Source organism: Crinia signifera, chromosome 11, assembly GCF_055691185.1.
Source record: "Crinia signifera chromosome 11, ASM5569118v1, whole genome shotgun sequence".
NCBI classification, from domain to species: domain Eukaryota; kingdom Metazoa; phylum Chordata; class Amphibia; order Anura; family Myobatrachidae; genus Crinia; species Crinia signifera.
In genome coordinates, this window is record NC_139227.1 from 47694425 (window position 1) to 47716520 (window position 22096).

Here is a 22096-nt window from a genome sequence, read left to right on the forward strand (position 1 = left end):
TAGTTACTGTATTTGCAAAATAATGTTAAAGATACTCAATCGTCCCACTGCTCATTGTGCTAAACCAAGGCAGGGAGACTGAGACCTTGTGTTCTAGATGTACAATCCTGGTTTCTGTACTGTTGTAGTTACCACCTCTTGTCTCCATGCATTTCCCTGCTATAGTCACTAACACTTTGCCGTTTTTCGGTTGCAGACCATCGTTTTGGCTCGGAAACGAAACACTGAAAGTTCCAGCCGCTCTGTTTGCCCTGAACAGGAAACGTCTCTGCGACAGGCTGAGGAACAACAGAGATGTCCCCAAGGGGTCCATTGTGCTCCTGCAGGGAGGGGAGGAGACCAATAGATACTGCACAGATACCGGTGTCCTCTTCCGACAGGTAACGCTGTCGCTGGGTAGATATCTGTTTCCTGCATAGGCCCAGGAATGGTTTATTGTTTTATGAATGGGATCGGTGGCATTCGGATGGCTGACAGACAATGTCTAGGTCAACAGTCAATGTCGACAGCTAGGGGTTGACCTACATATGGTCAAAAGGTCAAGGTGGCTATAAACGACACATGATAAAGTTGACATAAATTTTTTGTGGTTTGTTGAACTTTTTTATACTTTACCAATACCATCAACGTGGACTTTGATTGGGAATGGTAGAGGAGCGAGGCCTGTGGTCTGAGGCATGACGAGGGGACACAGTACACCAATCTATAATATTTTCACAAAAAAAATATATTTCAAAACTCATGTCGTCTTTTTCATATGTTGACCTTTTCCATGTCATCCATTGCTTATGTCGATCTTTTGTTTATGTTGACTTAGCATTGTTTGTCATGCTTCAAGCCATGTACTAATTGTTGGGTGGTCCATGAGCTCACGAGTCGACATAGACACCACAAAAAAACTTGAAAAATGCACATCTGTGTCGACCTTTGCCAATTTATGAGATCTGGTGACTTCTGTATGGTCTGTCACTGTACGATTTAGCAATTTTACGTAGGTGGAGCTGATCCGATTGAGCCAGGGATTGGATGTGGTGGGCAAAGAAGAGGAAGGAGTAAAAAATGATGCATGGGCAACGGTGAGATAAAGGTGTTGTCCACAGGGAGGGCGGTGGGGGGGGGGGGGGGTGGTCTCTGGATGGGGATTAACAGCATAGATGGTACTGAATGCTATAGGAGCTTATGGGCACACCCAGGGAAGAGGTGTACAGGGAGAAGTGAACCCATTATCATTCTATAGAATGTAAGCTCCACTGGGGCAGGGACTGATGTGAATGTTCGAATATTCTCTGTAAAGCGCTGCGGAATAGGTGAGCGCTATATAAGAAACTGATAATAAATAAATAAATACACCAGGAGTAGCCAACCCCAGGCATACCAACAGTTCAGGTTTTCCAGAACCCATAGCAGGTGCACAGGTGTTAATTAATCACTGACCATTTTGAAAAGAACCACAGGTGGAGCTAATTACTTCACTTGTGATTCTGTGTGGAGACCTGGAAAACATGCACTGTTCGTAGCTCTGGAGGACTTGAGTTGGCTTCCACTGTCATATACCATTGTATTGCCCAATACTGTACCTTGTGTAATATATGTATCCATATCTGAAGAAGGCACCCCATCGCTCCTGTTGAATAGGATAGGCTAAACTAGACATGTCCAAGCTATGGCCCTCCAGCTGTTGTGAAACTACAATTCCCATCATGCCTTGCCACAGTTTTGCTATTAGGGAATGCTAAAACTATGGCAAGGCATGCTGGGATGTGTAGTTTCACAACAGCTGGAGGACCACAGTTTGGACATGACTGGGCTATACAGTAGATTACACACAGTGTGATAAATTGCTTCTGTGCGGCTTTATGTGGATTAAGCCCCTGATAAAACAGTGTCTCAGAATCACTATTTCTTCCTTTACCCCTCAGGAGTCGTTCTTTCACTGGACGTTCGGGGTGACCGAGTCCGGCTGCTATGGAGCCATCGATGTCGATACCGGAAAATCTATTCTCTTTGTGCCTAAGCTCCCGGAGAGCTACGCGGTGTGGATGGGGAAGTAAGTTACCGACCCCTGCTGTAAGGTCCTAGAAGGGGATATTCTGGAGGAGAACTTGTCAGTGGGTTGTCAGTTATTTCTGCCCGTCACAGGGGGCAGCGCCGCTTCTAGTGCCCCAGTAGACCCAATGATTGCAATGTTTGCGCTTATCCTTATAGAATACGTACCTCATTGTCCTGCTGTGTGTTCAATGTAGCGTTAAGGAGGGAGATCCAAGTCGCTGTGTTACAGCTGTGACAGTGAGCCGCCAGCACTGCTCGCTGTCACAGCTTGCAGAAAGCATTGAATACACCCCTAAATGGGAGCGCGCATCGGGATTAAATGTGGCTGATATATAGTATAGGAATATCTCAGTGTGTACACAGCATAAAGCCAACATGCACCAGTCTTTAGCGGCATTGTTGCGCCATCACCCGCCTTCCCTGTAACTTTGCATTTCGGCCTGGCAATGTGATTTCCATTGCTACAAATATTTTCTGCAGCTGCGTTTGGTATGCGGTGGAAGGAGACCTCCGTGTTTTTTTTTTTTTTTTTTTTTGTGTTTTTATTGTTTGATTTTTTATGTTTTTGACCACACAAAAAATATAATTGTTTAACAATACTTCACAATAATAAGCAACATATACATAAAGCAAAGCTGACTACGTGAAATAATCACAAATAAGACGGTGAAGCCTACACAGGAAAGTAAAGGAACATCATACAGTAAGTAATGCCCCTTTCCCACTGCAGGTCTAAAACGGTAAATTGCCGATTTTTCAACGCAATTTACCGTTTAAGGCTGCAGTGGGAAAGTGCCAGAGTTGAAATACCGGTTAAAGATAACCGGTATTTCAACCCGTTTTAAAAGCCTTAACGGTTAAATACCGTTTTTGAGGCAGTGGGAATGCCTCTGAAGCGGTATTTAGTTAAAAAAAAGATACTCTTTACCTAGAAGGGCGGGCATTGCATGCACTAAAAAATCGAATGCGATGCGACCGGCGCGATGACCGCGATTTCCCATAGGGAACAATGTTAAATGTCCCAATTGACCCGATTTTCCATAGGGAACAATGTTAAATGGCCCACAGAGGCCAAATAGGCACCCTGAAGTGTGAAATGGCCCCCCCAATTGTTAACGCCACCCCACGATCAACGTCAACCAAAAGCGTGGCGAGCGCAGCTGTACGCGTCCTCCGACCTTTTCATACCACCACTATCCACGTCGGCGTGGAGTTGAGAATAGAAAGTGTGGCAAGCGCAGCGAGCCACCTCGCCCTTCTAGGTAAAGAGTACCAAAAAAAAAAAATCGGCGTGGGGTCCCCCCCCCCACTGCCGTAACCAGCACCAGGCTGAAGAGCCGGGGCTGGCATTAAAAAAATCAGGAAACCCGACAAATAGGGCTTCGCTGATTTTTTTTTTTTTTTTTTTTTAAAACCAGCCCCAGGCTCAAGGGCCGGGGCTGGTTCCCAAAATACGGGGGACAAAATGAGTAGCGGTCCCCCGTATTTTAAGAACCAGCCCCAGGCACAACCAGCCAGCAGGGTAATGCCACAGCCGGGGGACACTTATTATATAAGGTCCCGCGGCCAAAGCATTAACCCTACCGACCAGTCAGCCTGGCCAGGGGTCCTGGGGAGAGGGGACCCCCCCAATAAAGGGGTCCCCCCTCCAGGACTTACCTGACCAGGCTGAAGCCTGGTGCTGTCCCCGGTGGCCCTGTGCAGTGGCCACCGGGCTGATCATTGTGTAAAAAAATAGATGGAAAACCTATTGTTTTAAACTGTGGAACTATGAGTCCCAGCAAGCCTCCCCCCGCAAGCTGGAACTTGGAGAACCACAAGTCCCAGCCTGCGGGGCATTAAAGGGCCCGCTGGGTCTTGTAGTTCCACAGTAAAAAAAAAAATAGATAAATAAATACACACTGACACATTATAAAAATAAAAGTTTAATACATACATTACACAAACACACTGATACTTACCTATCTTGATCCCGTAGGTAGGTCCCAGGGTCCGGTGGCTTGGTTCCGGGGCTGGTCCGGGTCCGGGGCTCCAGGGCTGAAGAGTCCGGGGTCCTGGATCCGTAGTAATCCAAAGGGGTACCTGGGGAAGGAAATCCTACTCACCTGCTCCTGTGGCGACCACCCCGGCATCTGCTGTTGAAGTCGCGCTGCTCCCGGCTGCAGTGGTACCCGCTCCGCCTCCGCTGTACACTAGAGAAGCAGAGATCCTTCTTCCTCTGCGTCTCTACTCAGAATGATTTCTGGCCAATCAGGAGCCGACTTTCTCGGCTCCTGATTGGCCAATAGAATTCATTCTGCGTAGAGACGCAGAGGAAGAAGGATCTCTGCTTCTCTAGTGTACAGCAGAGCAGAGCGGGTACCACTGCAGCCGGTAGCAGCGCGACTTCAACAGCAGATGCCGCGGTGGACGCCACAGGAGCAGGTGAGTAGGGTTTCCTTCCCCAGGTACCCCTTTGCATTACTACGGATCCAGGACCCCGGACTCTTCAGCCCTGGAGCCCCGGACCCGGACCAGCCCCGGATCCAAGCCACCGGACCGGACCCTGGGACCTACCTATGGGATCAAGATAGGTAAGTATCAGTGTGTTTGTGTAATGTATGTATTAAACTTTTATTTTTATAATGTGTCCGTGTGTATTTATTTATCTATTTTTTTTTTTACTGTGGAACTACAAGACCCAGCGGGCCCTTTAATGCCCCGCAGGCTGGGACTTGTGGTTCTCCAAGTCCCAGCTTGCGGGGGAGGCTTGCTGGGACTCATAGTTCCACAGTTTGAAACAATAGGTTTTTCGGTACTCTTTACTTAGAAGGGCGCCCATCTCGGGCATCTCGGGGATTGAATGCACTAAAAAATCGGGTGCGATCAACCGACGAGATGCCCGAGATTTCCCATAGGGAACAATGTTAAATGTCTCAATTGACCCGATTTTCCTGTTCAATGCCTCAATTGACCCAATTTTTCCATAGGAAACAATGTTAAATGGGCCACAGAGGCCAAATAGGCACCCTGAAGTGAATAATGGCCACCCGAATTGTTAACGCCACCCCACGATCAACGTCAACCCGAAGCGTGGCGAGGGTCGGCGGTACGCGTCCTACGACCTTTTCATACCCCCACTATCCACGTCGGCGTGGAGTTGAGAATAGAAAGTGTGGCGAGCGCAGCGAGCCACCGAGCCTGAAGCGTGGCGAGCGCAGCGAGCCCCGCGAGGGGACGCGGATACCTTCACAGGTATCCGCGTCCCCTCGCGGGCTTCACAGCTGTCCGCGTACCCTCGCGGGGCTCGCTGCGCTCGCCACGCTTCGGGCTCGGTGGCTCGCTGCACTCGCCACACTTTCTATTCTCAACTCCACGCCGACGTGGATAGTGGGGGTATGAAAAGGTCGTAGGACGCGTACCGCCGCCCCTCGCGGGCTCGCTGCGCTCGCCACGCATCGGGTTGACGTTGATCGTGGGGTGGCGTTAACAATTCGGGTGGCCATTATACACTTCAGGGTGCCTATTTGGCCTCTGTGGCCCATTTAACATTGTTTCCTATGGAAAAATCGGGTCAATTGAGGCATTGAACAGGAAAATTGGGTCAATTGAGACATTTAACATTGTTCCCTATGGGAAATCTCGGGCATCTCGTCGGTTGATCGCACCCGATTTTTTAGTGCATTCAATCCCCGAGATGCCCGAGATTTTTTACTAACGATCCCCACGATCAAAATCGTGGGCGCCCTTCTAAGTAAAGAGTACCGGTTTTTCATCTATTTTTTTTACACAATGATCAGCCCGGTGGCCACTGGGGACAGCACCAGGCTTCAGCCTGGTCAGGTAAGACCTGGAGGGGGGGGACCCCTTTATTGGGGGGGTCCCCACTCCCCAAGGGCCCCTGGCCAAGCTGACTGGTCGGTAGGGATGAATGCTTTGGCCGGGGGGACTTGCATAAAAAGTCTCCCCCCGGCTGTGGCATTACCCTGCTGGCTGGTTGTGCCTGGGGCTGGTTCTTAAAATACGGGGGACCCCTACTAATTTTGTCTCCCATATTTTTGGAACCAGCCCCGGACCTGGAGCCTGGGGCTGGTTGTTAAAAGTCGGGGAACCCCTATTTGTCGGGTTCCCTGATTTTTAATTACTGGCCCGGCTCTTTCAGCCTGGTGCTGGTTACAGCTGTGGGAGGGACCCCACGCTGTGTTTTTTTTTTTTTATCCCCCCCCCCTCATATTTTTTATGGGTTAAACGGGTTTTTAAACGGCAGTGTGAATCTACCAAATACGGCTTTTAAACAGTAATTTACCGTTTAAAAGCTGCAGTGGGAAAGGGTCTTTATGGTTCTTGCCGTTTAAAAACCCGTTAAAAAAAAAAAAAAAAAACGGGTAATGACCCGTTTCAGCAGTGGGAAAGCAGCAGAAGCATAATAAAAAGAACAACAGTCCAAGAAATAAGAATAAAGAGTATGTATAAGAACCCCCCCCCCCCCCCCCAAAAAAAAAGTATGTATGTACATGCATTCATATACAAAATGAATATGTGGGTGCGGGTGATGGCATATTTAGGAATTAGGCGCATATGGGGTAGAAAACAATATGATTAATATAGTTTTTATTTTATTAATGTTGCAAGTCTTTAGGAATAATTAAAAGGATCACTGTAGTGTAGAATACGCACCTTTGCGTTCTGCTTTCCTTTTTTCAGTTAAAGTTTTGAACTGTAGTCGGGGCAAGGACGTTGGGTTTGGGGCTCAGTCTTACAAAAGCCTGTAGCGTCTGACTTGAACTATACAATATCTAAATATAGAGCAGACGTCAATAGTTGAAATTCTACCAGCGCACTGTCCTTGTCATGGCTGCAGGTTTTCTGGACTGAAATTGACATTATATTTCATGTTTTCCAATATACCTGGCTAATCTAAGACCGGTCTGGAAAACCTTGACATTTCCTGCAAATGTTTGGTTTAAAAAAAAAAATGCAAAGAAATCCCCACTAGGATTTCATCTCCTGTAATGTCACGGTCATTGTCTCCTCTCTGCTTATTGCACAGGAGGGGTGAGGGCTGGTCATGCTTAACGTTCTAAATACAGCACGAAGTTTGAAGGTTGCAAATTTAGGTAGCATTTATATGGCTGTCTGCCTTCAGATTATTTTAGTTAACTTCTTTGTAACCAAGGCCACACACAATAAGTATGGGAACCATCATCCAAATTTCATTCTTGGCCCACCTTTTCTTGGGAGATGAGTTTGAAAAATGTTCTCTTTCAACACTTTAAAGTGACTGCAGCAAGGATGCAGAAGGTACAAACAGGTGTATTTACTAACACCGGGGGCGAAATGTAATAGGGTGTGATTTTCTAGGCATGTGCGATTTTTGGTAAAAAACTTCAAAATTTGCACGTTTCCTGAAAATCGCACATGTAATAGGGTTGTTGTGTGTCTTATTTACATAACTGTGATTAAGATGCACAAGCAGCTTCTGCTGATTTACTATACTTTCATACTTCTATTCTGTGTGTGTTTATGACTGTATCTGCATACGAAATACTACATTATAGTGTTGTGCGTCTTATTGCGATGTGAATAAGACACATTTTAAGCCAAGAAGACTCCGCTGTTAGCAGTGCTGCCTGGAACTGGCGGCTCACTCGCACCAGGAATCTCGCTGTTCACGGTGTATTGAGGTTGGATGTATGAAGACACATCTGTATTTTATAATGTGTTCAGTTGTATAAATCAAACAAATGCAACAACATATAACCTTTTACCATGACGATGCTCTCCTTGATAGGTGTCTCCAATTACGGATAGCCAGGGATGAGTTTGGTTTTCCCTAGGTAAACAATTTACGTTGGCGCAAGATAACTCCTCATGCTGGGATTACCGCCTCCTCTACATTATTTATTTATTTATTTATTTATTTATTTATTTATTTATTTATTTATTTATTTATGGTACTTGTGTATTAGCAGGGCGCCCACTAAGCAAATTGCTTAGTGGGCGATTTTGCGTAAGAAAATCGCATTGTATGCGGCTTTTTGTGTGCGATGCGATCGCATCGCACGCAAAATTGCATGTGATTTTATAGGGTGCGATACCATTTACTTTACTATACATTTCTATGAGTTGCAATGACATTTAGTCACCCCCCACTATCCACGCCACCCCGAAGCATGGCGAACGGCGGCGGAACGCTTCCCCCCGACATTTTGATACCCCCACTATCCACATCGGCGTGGAGTTGATTTTATATAGTGTGGTGAGCGGACGCGGAATACTTGTAACGTACTTGTAACGCTTCGGGCTTGGTGCCTCGCTGCGCTCGCCACACTATATAAAATCAACTCCATGCCGGCGTGGATAGTGGGGGTATGAAAAGGTCGGGAGGACATGTGCCGCCGCCGCTCGCCACGCTTCGGGGGTGGTGTGGATAGTGTGGGGCTGGGGGGGGGTGCCTAAATTTCATTGCATGTCATAGAAGTGTATAGTAAAGTAAATGGCATTGCACCCTATAAAATCGCATGCGATTTTGCGTGCGTCACACCGCCCGAGGGTAAAAAGCAGTGAATAAATTACGTAGGAAAATCTCATCGCGTGCGATCGCATCACACGCAAAAAACCTCATGCGATGTGATTTTCCGACTGTGCTGTACGTATGCAAATAGGGCGCCCTGCTAATACACAAGTACCTTATTTATTAACCCTTTCAGTATTTTTGTATTATCACGGCGCCCGTTACGTAGTTAGCATAGTGTCCCTGTTAGAATCAGCGTAGTGTTCCTGTGGTCAGTGTCAGCGTTGTGTTCCTGCAGCCAGCATAGTCAGTACGTTTGTGGCTAGCCGGAGCTTACGCAGTTAGCGTATTCAGTCAGCGCTTATTACGTTGGGTGGGAACCATTGACCATTTTAACCTGCCTGGCATGACAGGTGTGAATGTGTTCCTGAAACATCCCCACTATCCACTTCAGCCCCAAGCGTAGCGAGCTCCGCACGGTGACGCGGTACACTTCCTCCCGACCTGTTCACACCCCCACTATCCACCTTGGCGTGGAGTAGATTTTATAAAGTGTGGTGAGCGCAGCGAGCCACCAAGCCCGAAGCCTGGCGAGGGGACAAGGATTACTTGACGTGTAATCCGCGTCCCCTCACCAAGCTTCGGGCTCGGTGGCTAGCTGCTCTCGCCACACTTTATAAAAACAACTCCACGCCAACGTGGATAGTGGGGGTCGAGAGAACGCGTACAGCGTCCCCTTGCGGGGAACACTGCACTAGCCATGCTTCGGGCTAGTGGGGGTTTGAAATGGTCGTATTTGCCTGTATGTAATAGGGAGCACTGACAAATGCATCGTTTGCGAATTGCTGAGACGCTTGTGTGTCTCAGGCAGGTGGAGCACCTCTCCAAGGCAACCGCATGATCGCCTCTCCGCCGGCGTCCGCCAGCGCAGGGGATCTGGCGGTTACCACCGCTGTGTGAGAGGTGCTCACTAGGCTTGCCAGTGTTCTGGCATCTGCCAGCACACCCGACCCTGTGGACACCGGCAGCTTTACTCGTTAGTTTACACTACGCTGACTATGCCCGCTCCGCTGCTCTGGCTATGCCCGCTCCGCTGCTCTGGCTATGCCCGCTCCGCTGCTCTGGCTATGCCCGCTCCGCTGCTCTGGCTATGCCCGCTCCGCTGCTCTGGCTATGCTGCTCTGGCTATGCTCGCTCCGCTGCTCTGACTATGCCTGCTCCGCTGCTCTGACTATGCCTGCTCCGCTGCTCTGACTATGCTGCTCTGGCTATGCTCGCTCCGCTGCTCTGGCTATGCTCGCTCCGCTGCTCTGGCTATGCTCGCTCCGCTGCTCTGGCTATGCTCGTTCCGCTGCTCTGGCTATGCTCGCTCTGGCTATGCTCGCTCCGCTGCTCTGGCTATGCTCGCTCTGGCTATGCTCGCTCCGCTGCTCTGGCTATGCTCGCTCCGCTGCTCTGGCTCCGCTGCTCTGGCTATGCTGCTCTGACTATGCTGCTCTGGCTATTCCCGCTCCGCTGCTCTGACTATATTCAGCAGCATATTCCGTTGCACTAGAAAAAAACAGAGATTATAACACAGTGCCTAGATGGATTAGTAGATTAATCACAAACTAGTTTAAGAAAAAGTCATACTCCATCTCGCTTTTAGCCTTCACATATAGCCCTGCGCGCAAACCTATACTTCTCACAACCCTCTGCAGGAGAGCCCTTTAATTATTCCTCCCTCCCTCGGGTCCGCCAGGTAAGCGTGGAACGGACTAATTCCCAGGAAATAAATTAACCACTAGCTCGGTTATGCTTTTTCAATTTGTCTAATTAAAATCGTGCTGCCATTTACTTCTTATTCATTTTAAATGTCAGAATGACTCAATACATTGATTGGAGATACTCGGAAAGTAAGACCATATTGCGCGACAGATGCTTTGCCGGATCGCTTCACCGGCTCTTAATATTATTGCCTTAAAGTGCGAGGTTGGAAATGAATCCTGTGCTTAGAAGGAAGACCTGTAAATGATATTACCATTAATGTGTATTTACATGTAATCGGCTAATGATAAGACCAGGGTGATTTATGCGTTCGATAAGTGGTGCTGTCAACCCACGTTTGCAAGCAGCTCATTTCTTACATATTAAAAATGTAAATTTTTTTGGCATTGCTATAAGGAAGCGCGGAGTCCTGCTGTAACCAGAGTAACAGAGTTCTGCCGGTGTTTGTTCTGTTTGAGGATCGTAATGTTCACGTCCCCCCCCCCCCCCCCCCCCCTTGTCTAAGACGAGCACAGCTTGAAGAGTTGATTGGAAATTATGGCAAAAATATATTTTCAGATGTCTGTTTTTCTAAAAAGAATTAAAGTACAGCAGAGTATATTTCTGAGACTCATTCACACATGTGGCATTCAATTCATGGATTATAGCCGCTCCACTGTCCCACATGGCACGGGCTATTTATCGTGGTGCTAAATGGGGAACTCTATATCACTCGAGTTCTCGGACGAACCATCTAGCACTAAAACATTGAGCAATATCATTCCGTGACATCACCCCCCCCCCCCCCCCCCCCCCCCCGGTATAAAATTGGAATGTCCACAAGGCAACGCACATGGGACGTCAAACACCTCTGATTTGCCCCGATTTCTTCCGATATATTGGCCAGATCAGTCGGAATCAGATTAAATCGGTTATCGGCCATTATCGCATTGGTTAATTTATCAAGGAAAGCTGCCCAAACACGGTGTCCAGATGGTCATTATTCCTACCTGGTTTAGCAATGGACCTGGTGATGCGGACGGTGCTCGACCCAAAGCTCATATGACCTGTGGGCGGAGAACCATCTGCATACCCTCGCAATGGTCTATGCACCACCGCCGCTGACTGCTGTTGTAAGGAGGGGATGTGACAAGGGACAGAGTAACATGATCTGTATACAGATCTATATATACTAAAATAATGGTTTTGGACGTTATAGCAAATCACGGCATGTAAGTCACAGCTCTTCACAGGCTCAGATTAGCAGTGCAAGGTCCTTGGGAGTTGATTAATAGGTCCAGACCCTTTCCCCCCAAATTTGTTTTCTATTGGGAGTGGTTGTGTTCTAGTAGGACTGAATTAACTTGAGCACACCCCCCCCCCCCCCCCCAATCATTAAGCTGGCTCCCATGCCCTCAGTTGACATCCGAGAGATCCATGTGTTGGGCACATGTAAGGGTACAGAGTGTAATTAATTGCAAAGCATCAATAATTAGGTCTCTTGGCTGCATAGTCTGCAGCCCGTTGTCCATTCTTGCGCCAACATTGGCTGTTACCAAACCTCTTCCATAACCAATTCCCGCCTCACACTGTCGCTTGGCGGAATGCTCTGGCAGACATATTATCTGTCAGGAGTTTGCGTGCGACTCGGTCTCTGATCACAGCCGTCAAATCTACACAAGAGGTGAGACACTTGGAACAGTCCATCTGCTTACTTGACAAACATCAGAGCATTCTGGGAATCGAGCACTTGATTGGCGCTAATTGACTTGGCTCTAATTGGATGCTCGGCTACGTTCCCCCAAAACCAATCGTGCGATCGCGCTGTTGTATTTTATACAGCAGATGTAACACTAGAAATGCATCTTTTCCCCAGGGTTATAATTATGTGCTGCGTTCAAACAATATTTACACTTTGCATCATTCCTTCCAGGAAATGTAAATGTCAGGAACAGGAACGCGGTGACATCTTGCTTGATATCTTCTGTTTTATCCCCAATCCACAAGACAACAATTCATATTGCTTGCAAGCTCTGCAAATACCAGGGAAGGCTCAGACAGGAATCATTGTTTTCTGTAATGGTTCAGGCGGTGCTGGGGATTCAGGGGTCTGTGAGCTGTTTAGCATGTCTCGCACAGTCGCGCCCCCCCCCCCCCCTTTCCCCCCACAACCTGCCACCACCACTACATCCACTAAGGTATATCCATGTTTAAATAAATCTGTTATTTCTCTTGTGTAGTGGTGGACTAATGCAGCGGTTTATCGCATCGCTCTCAGAAAAACTGTCTTTTCTTTTTTTAAATCCCATTCCCTTAATTAATAAGGTAATTTGCAAATTGAAAACAGTAAGCAGATTTTAATGTTTCCTATTTACATGTGAGCTGGAAACTTTCTGCCAAATGAGCCAGTTTAAATCTGAACCGGTAAAGGGATGCGGCATAACCAGGTCCATGGCATAATTTGGGGAGGGGGGGAGTCCGAATTTGCCAGTTTTTCCAGCTGACGTCTGATTCGTCCATTCTGAGCAGGTGCGGAGAGGGGGAAGTTGGGGCTTTACTCTCATGCACCTCTGGAGTTTAGGCCTGAATTACCCCTCACCTGTAGGCACTGTAGCTGTTGCACCCCTTGCAGTGTAGGTCAGACCTTAATTGCTGGGTCCCCCCGAATGATTAATTAATGTACAGTAAGTCACATTGGAGTTCTCTATACTATCGGATAGCAGGTTCCTTAATGTTATATGAAGTCGAAGACCCCTTCCAGCAACATGCCCACTGCAGTTTTGTTATTAAACTCCCTTTTTAATTGAATTTAAATACCGTTGCTATGAATACAGGTCTGTATTGAGAACACACTTGTCCCATGCTGAATGGGCCATTTAAATGGGACGTGTGCTTTAGTCATCATTTACCGCTAGGAACAAAACCAGCTCCACATTGCGGGTTATTCTTGCGAGTCCACCAAAACCCTGCCACCCATTCGCAGCCTGTGTTCGCACGCACTGGCTGCAAATGGATGTATTACATAAACATCCATTCGCAAACTGGGGGGGAACACCCACATCATTTGAAGGAAGTGGGTGGGCAGCTGGCATCCTGTGATGTCAGCTACCCCCCTCTGGCGCCCATGTAACCAGGTTTTTTCCATGGGAATGCCAATAAACTGCTGGGCGTTCCCATGGGTGAGTCCCCCAGCCCGCTGCCCACCGGCTGCAATATGGGTGTGTGCACCAGGCGCATACACATACACAGAAATGTGCATGCGCAGTGCAATAACATCACGCTCCCATGTGAATTCTCATGCGAGCAAACAGACCAGTATAAGGTCCATTGTCACACGGACAAGCCGCGTTGCCCTGCAGGAGGATACAAATGTGACATTTTATTTTTATGCACCCAATTCTATATTTAGATCATGGTTTCACAGAATAGCACCCGTTTCATACGTGCTTCATTGGTTAACGCCTACTGGCGTGATTCATAGGAGACTATATTGTCAACTCTTGGATGATTTGGCTATGCTGATGCTCTGGAACAGACCAACAGCAGTTGTGAAACTACACATCCCAGCATGCCCTGCCACAGCTTTCGCATATCCCCATAGCAAAATTGTTGCACGGTATGCTGGGACTTGTAGTTTCACATCACATGGAAGGCCACAGGTTGTCAAGGTCTGCTTCTAAGGTTTCTTGATGGAATGGTCAGGAATTTGATTATTGATTGTTAAGGGCCCCATACATCAGCAATTCATTGTGACAATTTTCAGATATGAAGATGATTGCCACAATTAATTTTAGATGTGTGGGCTCCCCCTTTTGGCAATCCCAATCAAAATCGCCAATCGATTGCTTAATCGGGTTTTTAAACATGTTTAATAATCTGGTATTATCTGCAGATCTTTTTTGTATGTGTGGGCATTTCCAATTTGTCTTCTTCATCTATTTACATTATGAACAGCAATCGATTGGGCAATTTCCAGATATGAAGATGCAATCTTTAGATGGAAAAATCTGCCGATCACTGAAATAAATCTGTAATGTGTGGGCAAAGTCAGATAGATTGTAAAATCCATTTATCTGGCCAAAATATCCCTATATCTGAAAATCCATAAATTGTGATTGCTGATGTATGGAGCCCATTAGCTGTTTTGCCAACTGACGATTTCCTATTTCCGTTTCCCAGAATTCACCCACCAGAGCATTATAAACAGAAGTACGCCATAGAGGACGTCCGTTACACCTGTGACGTAAGTAAAGTATTTTCCTGTTCTGTTTGGTATCGGGGGCCCTAAAACAATCTTTTAAATTTACGCAGGATACCATGAACAGCTGTGTTCCTGCTAGCGCAGTTGGCAATTATCATGCCCTACAGAGCTGGCACCTATATTACATACAGCCCATACACTGGCTATCTTGTATTATTTATTTATTTACCGTTTCTTATATAGCGTAGCAGATTCTGTTACAGTTTCTTATATAGCGCAGCAGATTCTGTTACAGTTTCTTATACAGAGCAGCAGATTCTGTTGCGCTTTACAATTTTAGTGATAAAACAAACTAGCTAACTACAGACAGACTTGGAGGTAGGAGGGCCCTGCTGCAAGCTTACAGTCTATAGGGACATAGGAGGGAAACACAAGGATGGACACCAGTAATAGCATAGCAGTCCCACCAAGTTGCAAGTCCAGAAGGGAAGCTATATAATACATAAGTGCCTCAGAGGGTTATGCGTGTGGTACTTAAATATGATAGTCTTGCCGGAAGAGGGGAGTTTTCAGGCTAGTGGAGAGTTTTATTGTGTGTGGAAGGGTATTCCATAGGGTGGGAGCAGCCCTATGAAAGTCCTCTAATAGTGAATGGGAGCTAGTGATCCGAGTGATGTATTATCTACATCTTCTAGTGTATAGTCTAGTGTTCATTGTTTCACCCTGCACTTGACCCTGCCTACTGCGTCGCTTTCTCCTCTGCTGCTTATAGCACACTCTGGGCTGTATCTCTGCACCAACATACAGACCCTCCTGTGCCATCTCCATTTGCAGTTATTGGTAATGCTACATGGTGGAACGGGCAGCGAGGGTAAAATGTACGAGTATATGTGGATGACTTTACATAAACAACGGTACTCTTTACTTAGAAGGGCGCCCATCATGGCCATCTCGGGCATTGAATGCACTAAAAAATCGGGTGCGATGCGACCGACGAGATGCCCGAGATTTCCCATAGGGAACAATGTTAAATGTCTCAATTGACCCGATTTTCCTGTTCAATGCCTCAATTGACCCAATTTTTCCATAGGAAACAATGTTAAATGGGCCACAGAGGCCAAATACGCACCCTGAAGTGTATAATGGCCACCCGAATTGTTAACGCCACCCCACGATCAACGTCAACCCGAAGCGTGGCGAGCGGCGGCGGTACGCGTCCTACGACCTTTTCATACCCCCACTATCCACGTCGGCGTGGAGTTGAGAATAGAAAGTGTGGCGAGCCACCGAGCCCGAAGCGTGGCGAGGGGACGCGGATACCTTCACAGGTATCCGCGTCCCCTCGCGGGCTTCACAGCTGTACGCGTCCCCTCGCGGGGCTCGCTGCGCTCGCCACGCTTCGGGCTCGCTGCGCTCGCCACACTTTCTATTCTCAACTCCACGCCGACGTGGATAGTGGGGGTATGAAAAGGTCGTAGGACGCGTACCGCCGCCCCTCGCGGGCTCGCTGCGCTCGCCACGCTTCGGGTTGACGTTGATTGTGGGGTGGCGTTAACAATTCGGGTGGCCATTATACACTTCAGGGTGCCTATTTGGCCTCTGTGGCCCATTTAACATTGTTTCCTATGGAAAAATCGGGTCAATTGAGGCATTGAACAGGAAAATTGGGTCAATTGAGACATTTAACATTGTTCCCTATGGGAAATCGCGGGCATCTCGTCGGTCGCATCGCACCCGATTTTTTTAGTGCATTCAATGCCCGAGATGGCCGAGATTTTTTACTAACGATGCCCACGATCAAAATCGTGGGCTCCGTTCTAAGTAAAGAGTACCCAAACAACTTGCACGAGTATCTGTTTAAAACCTGATCTCCTTTGTAAAGGGTCCATATGTTGTGTATAGCTGTACAATTCAGGCCAGTATATGGTTGATGGGTTGACACACATTAGGTCAACATGCATTGGGTCGACCACTGAAGGTCGACACATAAAATAGGTCAGCATGGTTAGAAAGGTCGACATGATTTTTTCACCCTTTTTTTTTTGCCGACATGTCAATAGGCTGTATTTCATGCCCTACCATCCACTAGGACATGGAGGGAGAATAGAATTATGTGCCGAGCGCAGCAGTGCACTTTTGGTGGTATCCATATTGACCATGTCGACAAAGTGGAAAAACTCTCATGTTGCCCTTTTGATCTGTCGACCTTAGACACGTCGACATATTTCATTTGTCAACCTAAGCCCTGTTGATCTTCAGTGTTCGACCCAATGCATGTCAACCCTATGACCCATACCCTTAGGGCAGACATGTCCAAACTTTGGCCCTCCAGCTGTTGTGAAACTACAAGTCCCATCATGCCTTGCCACAGTTTTGCTATTCGGAATGCTAAAACTATGGCAAGGCGTGCTGGCATGTGTAGTTCCACAACAGCTGGAGGGCCACAGTTTGGACTTGCGTGCCTTAGGGCTTGTACCTCTCTGGTGGGTGTCTGCCCCCTACAGGCTTACATCAGCCAGTGCGGGAACAGCGGAGAAGGGTCACTGCTGCTATATCAGACAATTTCAGACAAGTAAATAGTAAATTGAAGGGTAAAGAAGGCATCTTGAAGAACGGACAAGTCTTGGTTGGCACATTTTAGTGCATTGGGATTCCAAGCAGGTGCTGTAAGGCCCCTTCAGTGGCAACCTTCCCCCTCTACCCAGCGTCTAGGCTTTGCCAACACCCCTGCGCCTAGGCTCTTATGCCGGCTTTAGCATTCCCACGTCTGTTACACGCTTCGCCTGAGAAGTGATCGCTGAGAGCCAAAAGCTCCTTTCTTTTTTTGCAACAATGTCGATCAATAATAGCTGCATCAATAAGCATGTCTCTAGTTAATGGCAAATAGAGATATTGCTGTAACACCGCCTTTGTGTTGCTGTAATAGACTTTGCTCTGGGCGTGCGTGCATTATCCATTCTGTGTATTGCACATTGATTACCTCTGCTTCGCCGGTCATTTGGGGAGATTTCCCTGCTTGTAGAAATTCTAGAGCAGTAAATACATATTAGGCTGATAGGCGGCCATCAATATTTATTCTTTGTGGCAGTCTGTGTTTTTCTGCAAACATCTACAAAGGTGTAATCAATCTGTACGGGCATGCTGGGACTACTAGTTCTGCAAGAGCTGGAGAGCCCCTGGTGGCCTAACGCAGCTCTATACGATATTCCATTTCTTGGCCATCCAGTTGCACCTTTTAACACTGAAGGGCAGATAAAATGATTTTCTTTTCATAACGGTCACTAAACCTCCGATAAAAGCCGGCACCATAGTGTGCGTAAAAAGATTGTGACCTCAATAAAAAAAAAATATGTATATATGTAAAAGTTTCTACCACATGGAGGAACTTATTGTATAAACTGTTGCTGTATAAATGATGTTTCGAGGGCAGAATCTCCCCTTGAGCCTAACCAGAAAAGAGGTGGGTGTGTCTTGAGTGAAGTGGGTGGTGCAGTTTGTATGAAACCCCCCCCCTCCCCCCCGCAGTGTGAGGCACCATCAAGACATTGCATCGTGATTATTAATGTTCACTGCCTAATCCCTTACCAACTTCACCAATTTCACCTTCCACCTTCAGTTAAGCTCAGTTAGTTCATTTTGATCAGCCTCTATGTTCTGTTAGCTGGAGAAGGAACAGAGCTGAGGGAAGGAGGGGAGAGGCCTCCTCTTCTGATCCTTATGCTGAATACACCACTGCTTGTTCTACGTTTGTGATTCATGCCGATAGATTTAAGTCAGGCAGCTTGCATATCACATCTTATTCCTTGGCTGGCATTGATCAAAACAAAACCTACTTTACACATCACACCCATCTTGCTATCTGGCACACGTATCTGTGACATTGTGTTAGGCGTGGGTGTACTAACCTGGGATGTAATGTAGGCTTTGATGAGTTAAGCACAGCTATAGAGTCACATTGTGACATGCATTGGGAGAAACTCTGCTGTGTGTACAAGAATAATAGGCGACTTGTGTTTTGCATTGTTTAACATTTACATTTCATTCCATCAGATTGCCATTGTCTTGAGTGCTAAGACCCCATCCGTCCTCCTCACTCTGGTAAGCTGAAGCTGCTTCTCTCCCAGTAATAACCTATTATCTCATTCTATCAGTGGGCGCATCTATGGGCAAGCTCACGAAAGGGCTCCTGCTAATCTCAGGCCTACATGTATATGTTCCGGTGATGCGATTAGACCGTGCGCACAGCTGCTGATCATACCCTTGTGTATTTGCAGATTGATAATACTGATGCATCTATAAATATTAAATCATAGTGAAAATAGGAATTATTTGCAAAAAAATGTAAAGGGGTAATAAATCAAGTACGACTGTAATAAGTAAATTAACACCAATCAAAAGGTTTTTTTTTATTCACATATTAAGCGTCATCTTAAAAGTAGCAAACCAAAAGACTGTGGGTACTCTCATGTCTCAGACAGTCTAGTTTCATGGTACATCCAAGGAAAAGTTCGAACATCTTTTGACCACTAGGTGGCGGTGTTCTCTTGCTGCCAGTCGATGATACCTACTGTAATGTGGGCTTGTCACTGACCCAGTAAGGATACAGCCATTGGGTAGGCTGGACAAATATTCATATCCAGTCACTAGATAGAGGTCTCTGAGGAGCTGAGCTCAGGAAGACTTTTGGGAGCTGCAGGAACCCCCTCTTGTGACCAGTGCATTATAACAGATGACCTGTGCTAATGATAATGCAAGATAGACCCCATGTGTCACCACACAGGTGGGCTGAGCCCGATAGTGCTTCGGAGGCGAGTGTGACATGTGGTGCGTCAGGCAGGGCTCCGATGGAAGGGGCTGGCAGCGACGGTGGAATCGGTTGCTAGGATTTGCTACCTTGCCGTCAGGGCTTTTAATGAAAGCTTCTCCCTCGCAGAGACAGAGGGCGAAACACCTCAGCTGCTGCTTTCTCTACTTGCACTGAGTATTGTTTCAGTAATTACTCTCTGCAGTTTATTGCACGCGTTGCTCTGTTTTAATTGAGCACAAAAATAAAACTTGGACTCAATCAGGTCCTTCTACTCCTAGATGTGGGAAGTGATTACCGTGCACATAGCCACACTTTATATTCCAGTTATTCATTCTGCTGCAACAAATTACATGTAAATGTAGACTATAGGTTGCTATGGGTTACAGACTTTTTTTTTCTTCGCAGTTCTCTCTGTTTTAGTGTCTATATAACCTAGCCTAAACTAGGACTATGTAACATAATTGGTATGGGGCAGCCAGGCAGAGTAGTGTCCACCCAGGAGCCATTTCAGATTTGTGGCTGGCTCGCGAACCAATCAGAGTTTGCCGTCCATCAGACCATTTTATTTTCTTGCTACCACGCTTGGCAAGGCCCCATAAAACACTTCCAGCACTCGCGTTGCCCTGCACCGTGTATTTACAGAGGCGTGGTCGGATTGGCATTCATGGCATCCGATATGGGCTGGCTGTGTTTAGAGGCACGGAGATAGTCCGGCTTGTGGCCGTGTTATGAGGAGTGTGGTGGTAGGGTGCTTGCAAGTTTCGATGGTGCGGCTGATGGTGGTGCAGCCTCCTTAAACGCTCAAGGTGGGCGTGAGCACATTGCACATTTACCATCTGTGCATTTATTTGCATGAAGTCACAGACTTGCGGACGCATCAGTCCCAGCAGCGAATCATCTGTGTGTTGTTCTATAGGACCCTGAATGTTATACTACACTATGGTTAATACTAGTGTAGGAACTTATTCAGTAAAGGGTATGGGTCATAAGTTCGACATACAGTCAGGTGACCACTAAAGGTTGACAACAAAGTCAACACATGAAATAGTTAGACATGGCTTAGGTCTAAAGTTTTGGAAGGTCGACACAAGCGTTAGGTTGACAATGGGAAGGTCAACAGTCAAAAGGTTGACATGAGTTGTTGTTTTTTTTTGTCCTGAATTTTGACGTAAGTATACATGGATACCAGTTGTGCCGGGGCCAGTGTAATGTGGATGATCCAGACCAGGTTTTGGTAGCAGAATCCTAGGTGTAATCAGCAGCACCTGGGATTTCCTGATATAAGGGTTTCCAGGTCAGAGTCACCTTGCTCTCAATGGTGTAATATCTACCCAAGTGATAGGCCGGGGGTGTTTATAGTATAGGGTCAAAAGGAGCCTTTTATGAGTCTGCTATGCTCAGAGAGCCTTTTGTTGACCTTTGCCATGTCAACCGATTTCATATGTCGACCTAAGCCATGACCACCTTTAGTGGTTCACCTTCATAATGTCGACCTAGAGACCGTATCCCTTCAGTATAAAGGTTCAAAAATGTACTAGAAAACTTCCAGCTAAACTGCTCTTCATTGCTGATGCCTACAACACCTTTTTGTCCATTGCACAGTGTTATCCAATAGGCCTGGCTGATGGTAGTTTAGGTTACACCTCTCAGTCACTCAAACCTATCCAGGGATTTTCCAAAGTGGGCTTAAACAGGATCACCTGTAAATCCTGGATTTGCAATGCTTGTAATACTGCTTTCAGATCGCAAATGCAGGGTCGAGCCGGGACTTTTAAACGGTTCAGTCCCGGTGCGGTCTGTTCACATTGCCGCAGTAACCCGGGGGCAGGGGTGAAGGCAGCGCTTTGAGCTGGCACTGCTCCAAGTGCTGCATCCTCCATAGTGTGAACGGGAAACTGGTTGCTCTACCCGTTTAACTCGTTCACACTGCACAGCAACAAACAGGTAAGAACTCTGCTTTTTACCCAGTTCGGATTGCCGTGTTGCTACCGGTTAGCTGTAACCGGTAACCCCTTTCACATCGCACTAATTACCGGGTCAAACTGGCAAGAAACTGGCTTGTACCCGGTAATTGGGTGCGATGTGAAAGAGGTATCCTGGGATAACGTTGGGGGATCCTTCCTGCCCGGTCCCCTGGAATCCGTTAGAATTGTGCATTATAAATGATTTTCCTCGCTCTGCGTGCGATATTGCAGCCGTGACTTGTTGGTGACACGTGTCAGAGATGAGAACCGTGTGATACTAATACCGGCTGTCATCTGCGAGCAATATAGGACGCGTTCCTCACTCACACACATATATCTTTATGTTCTGTATGTCAGTATTTGCTTACACAGCACGCCGCTCGGAGCCTGAGCTAATGTTTTATTCCAGCAGTGACATGCAGGAGCGTAGAAGGTGTATTTATATATACGGTATGTATATACTGAGGCCTGTCTCCTTATGTTATAATATTCTGCTTGTAGTGAAATCAACAGGACAGCACAATTCTCTTACAGATCTTCTTCTCTGGCTGCAATTCCTGCTCCCGATCCTGAAATAAACATCCCAAACATCTCTGTAATACAGATACTATGTGGCTTCTGTGATAGATGGAGTTAATAAAAAAAAATATATATATCTCAAATAAAAAGCGGCACTCAGAGACTTCCTTCCAAATCAAAATGAATTAATCCATGTAAATGGTGCAGTCACAAAGAAACCAATGTTTCGGGGGTCCACAGCCCCCGTTGTCAAGGTGCAGAATAATTAGAATATATTCCAAAGTTTAGTAATTCGGCCCCACAGTCTGTAACATAGC

The 22096-nt window shown here is 46.8% G+C and overlaps 1 protein-coding gene across 2 annotated transcripts in view; it reads left to right on the forward strand.

Annotated features, from left to right (window-relative positions):
- The window catches only part of PEPD (peptidase D), a 177179-nt gene that overhangs the window by 14159 nt on the left and 140924 nt on the right, over positions 1-22096 (forward strand). Inside the window, exons 2-5 of one of the 2 annotated variants that reach the window (XM_083165224.1) lie at positions 197-380; positions 1920-2047; positions 14468-14531; positions 18540-18587. In XM_083165224.1, coding sequence (XP_083021350.1) covers positions 197-380; positions 1920-2047; positions 14468-14531; positions 18540-18587 — 424 coding nt within the window. The remainder of the gene's footprint in view (positions 1-196; positions 381-1919; positions 2048-14467; positions 14532-18539; positions 18588-22096) is intronic. The other variant, XM_083165225.1, reaches the window with a different exon arrangement.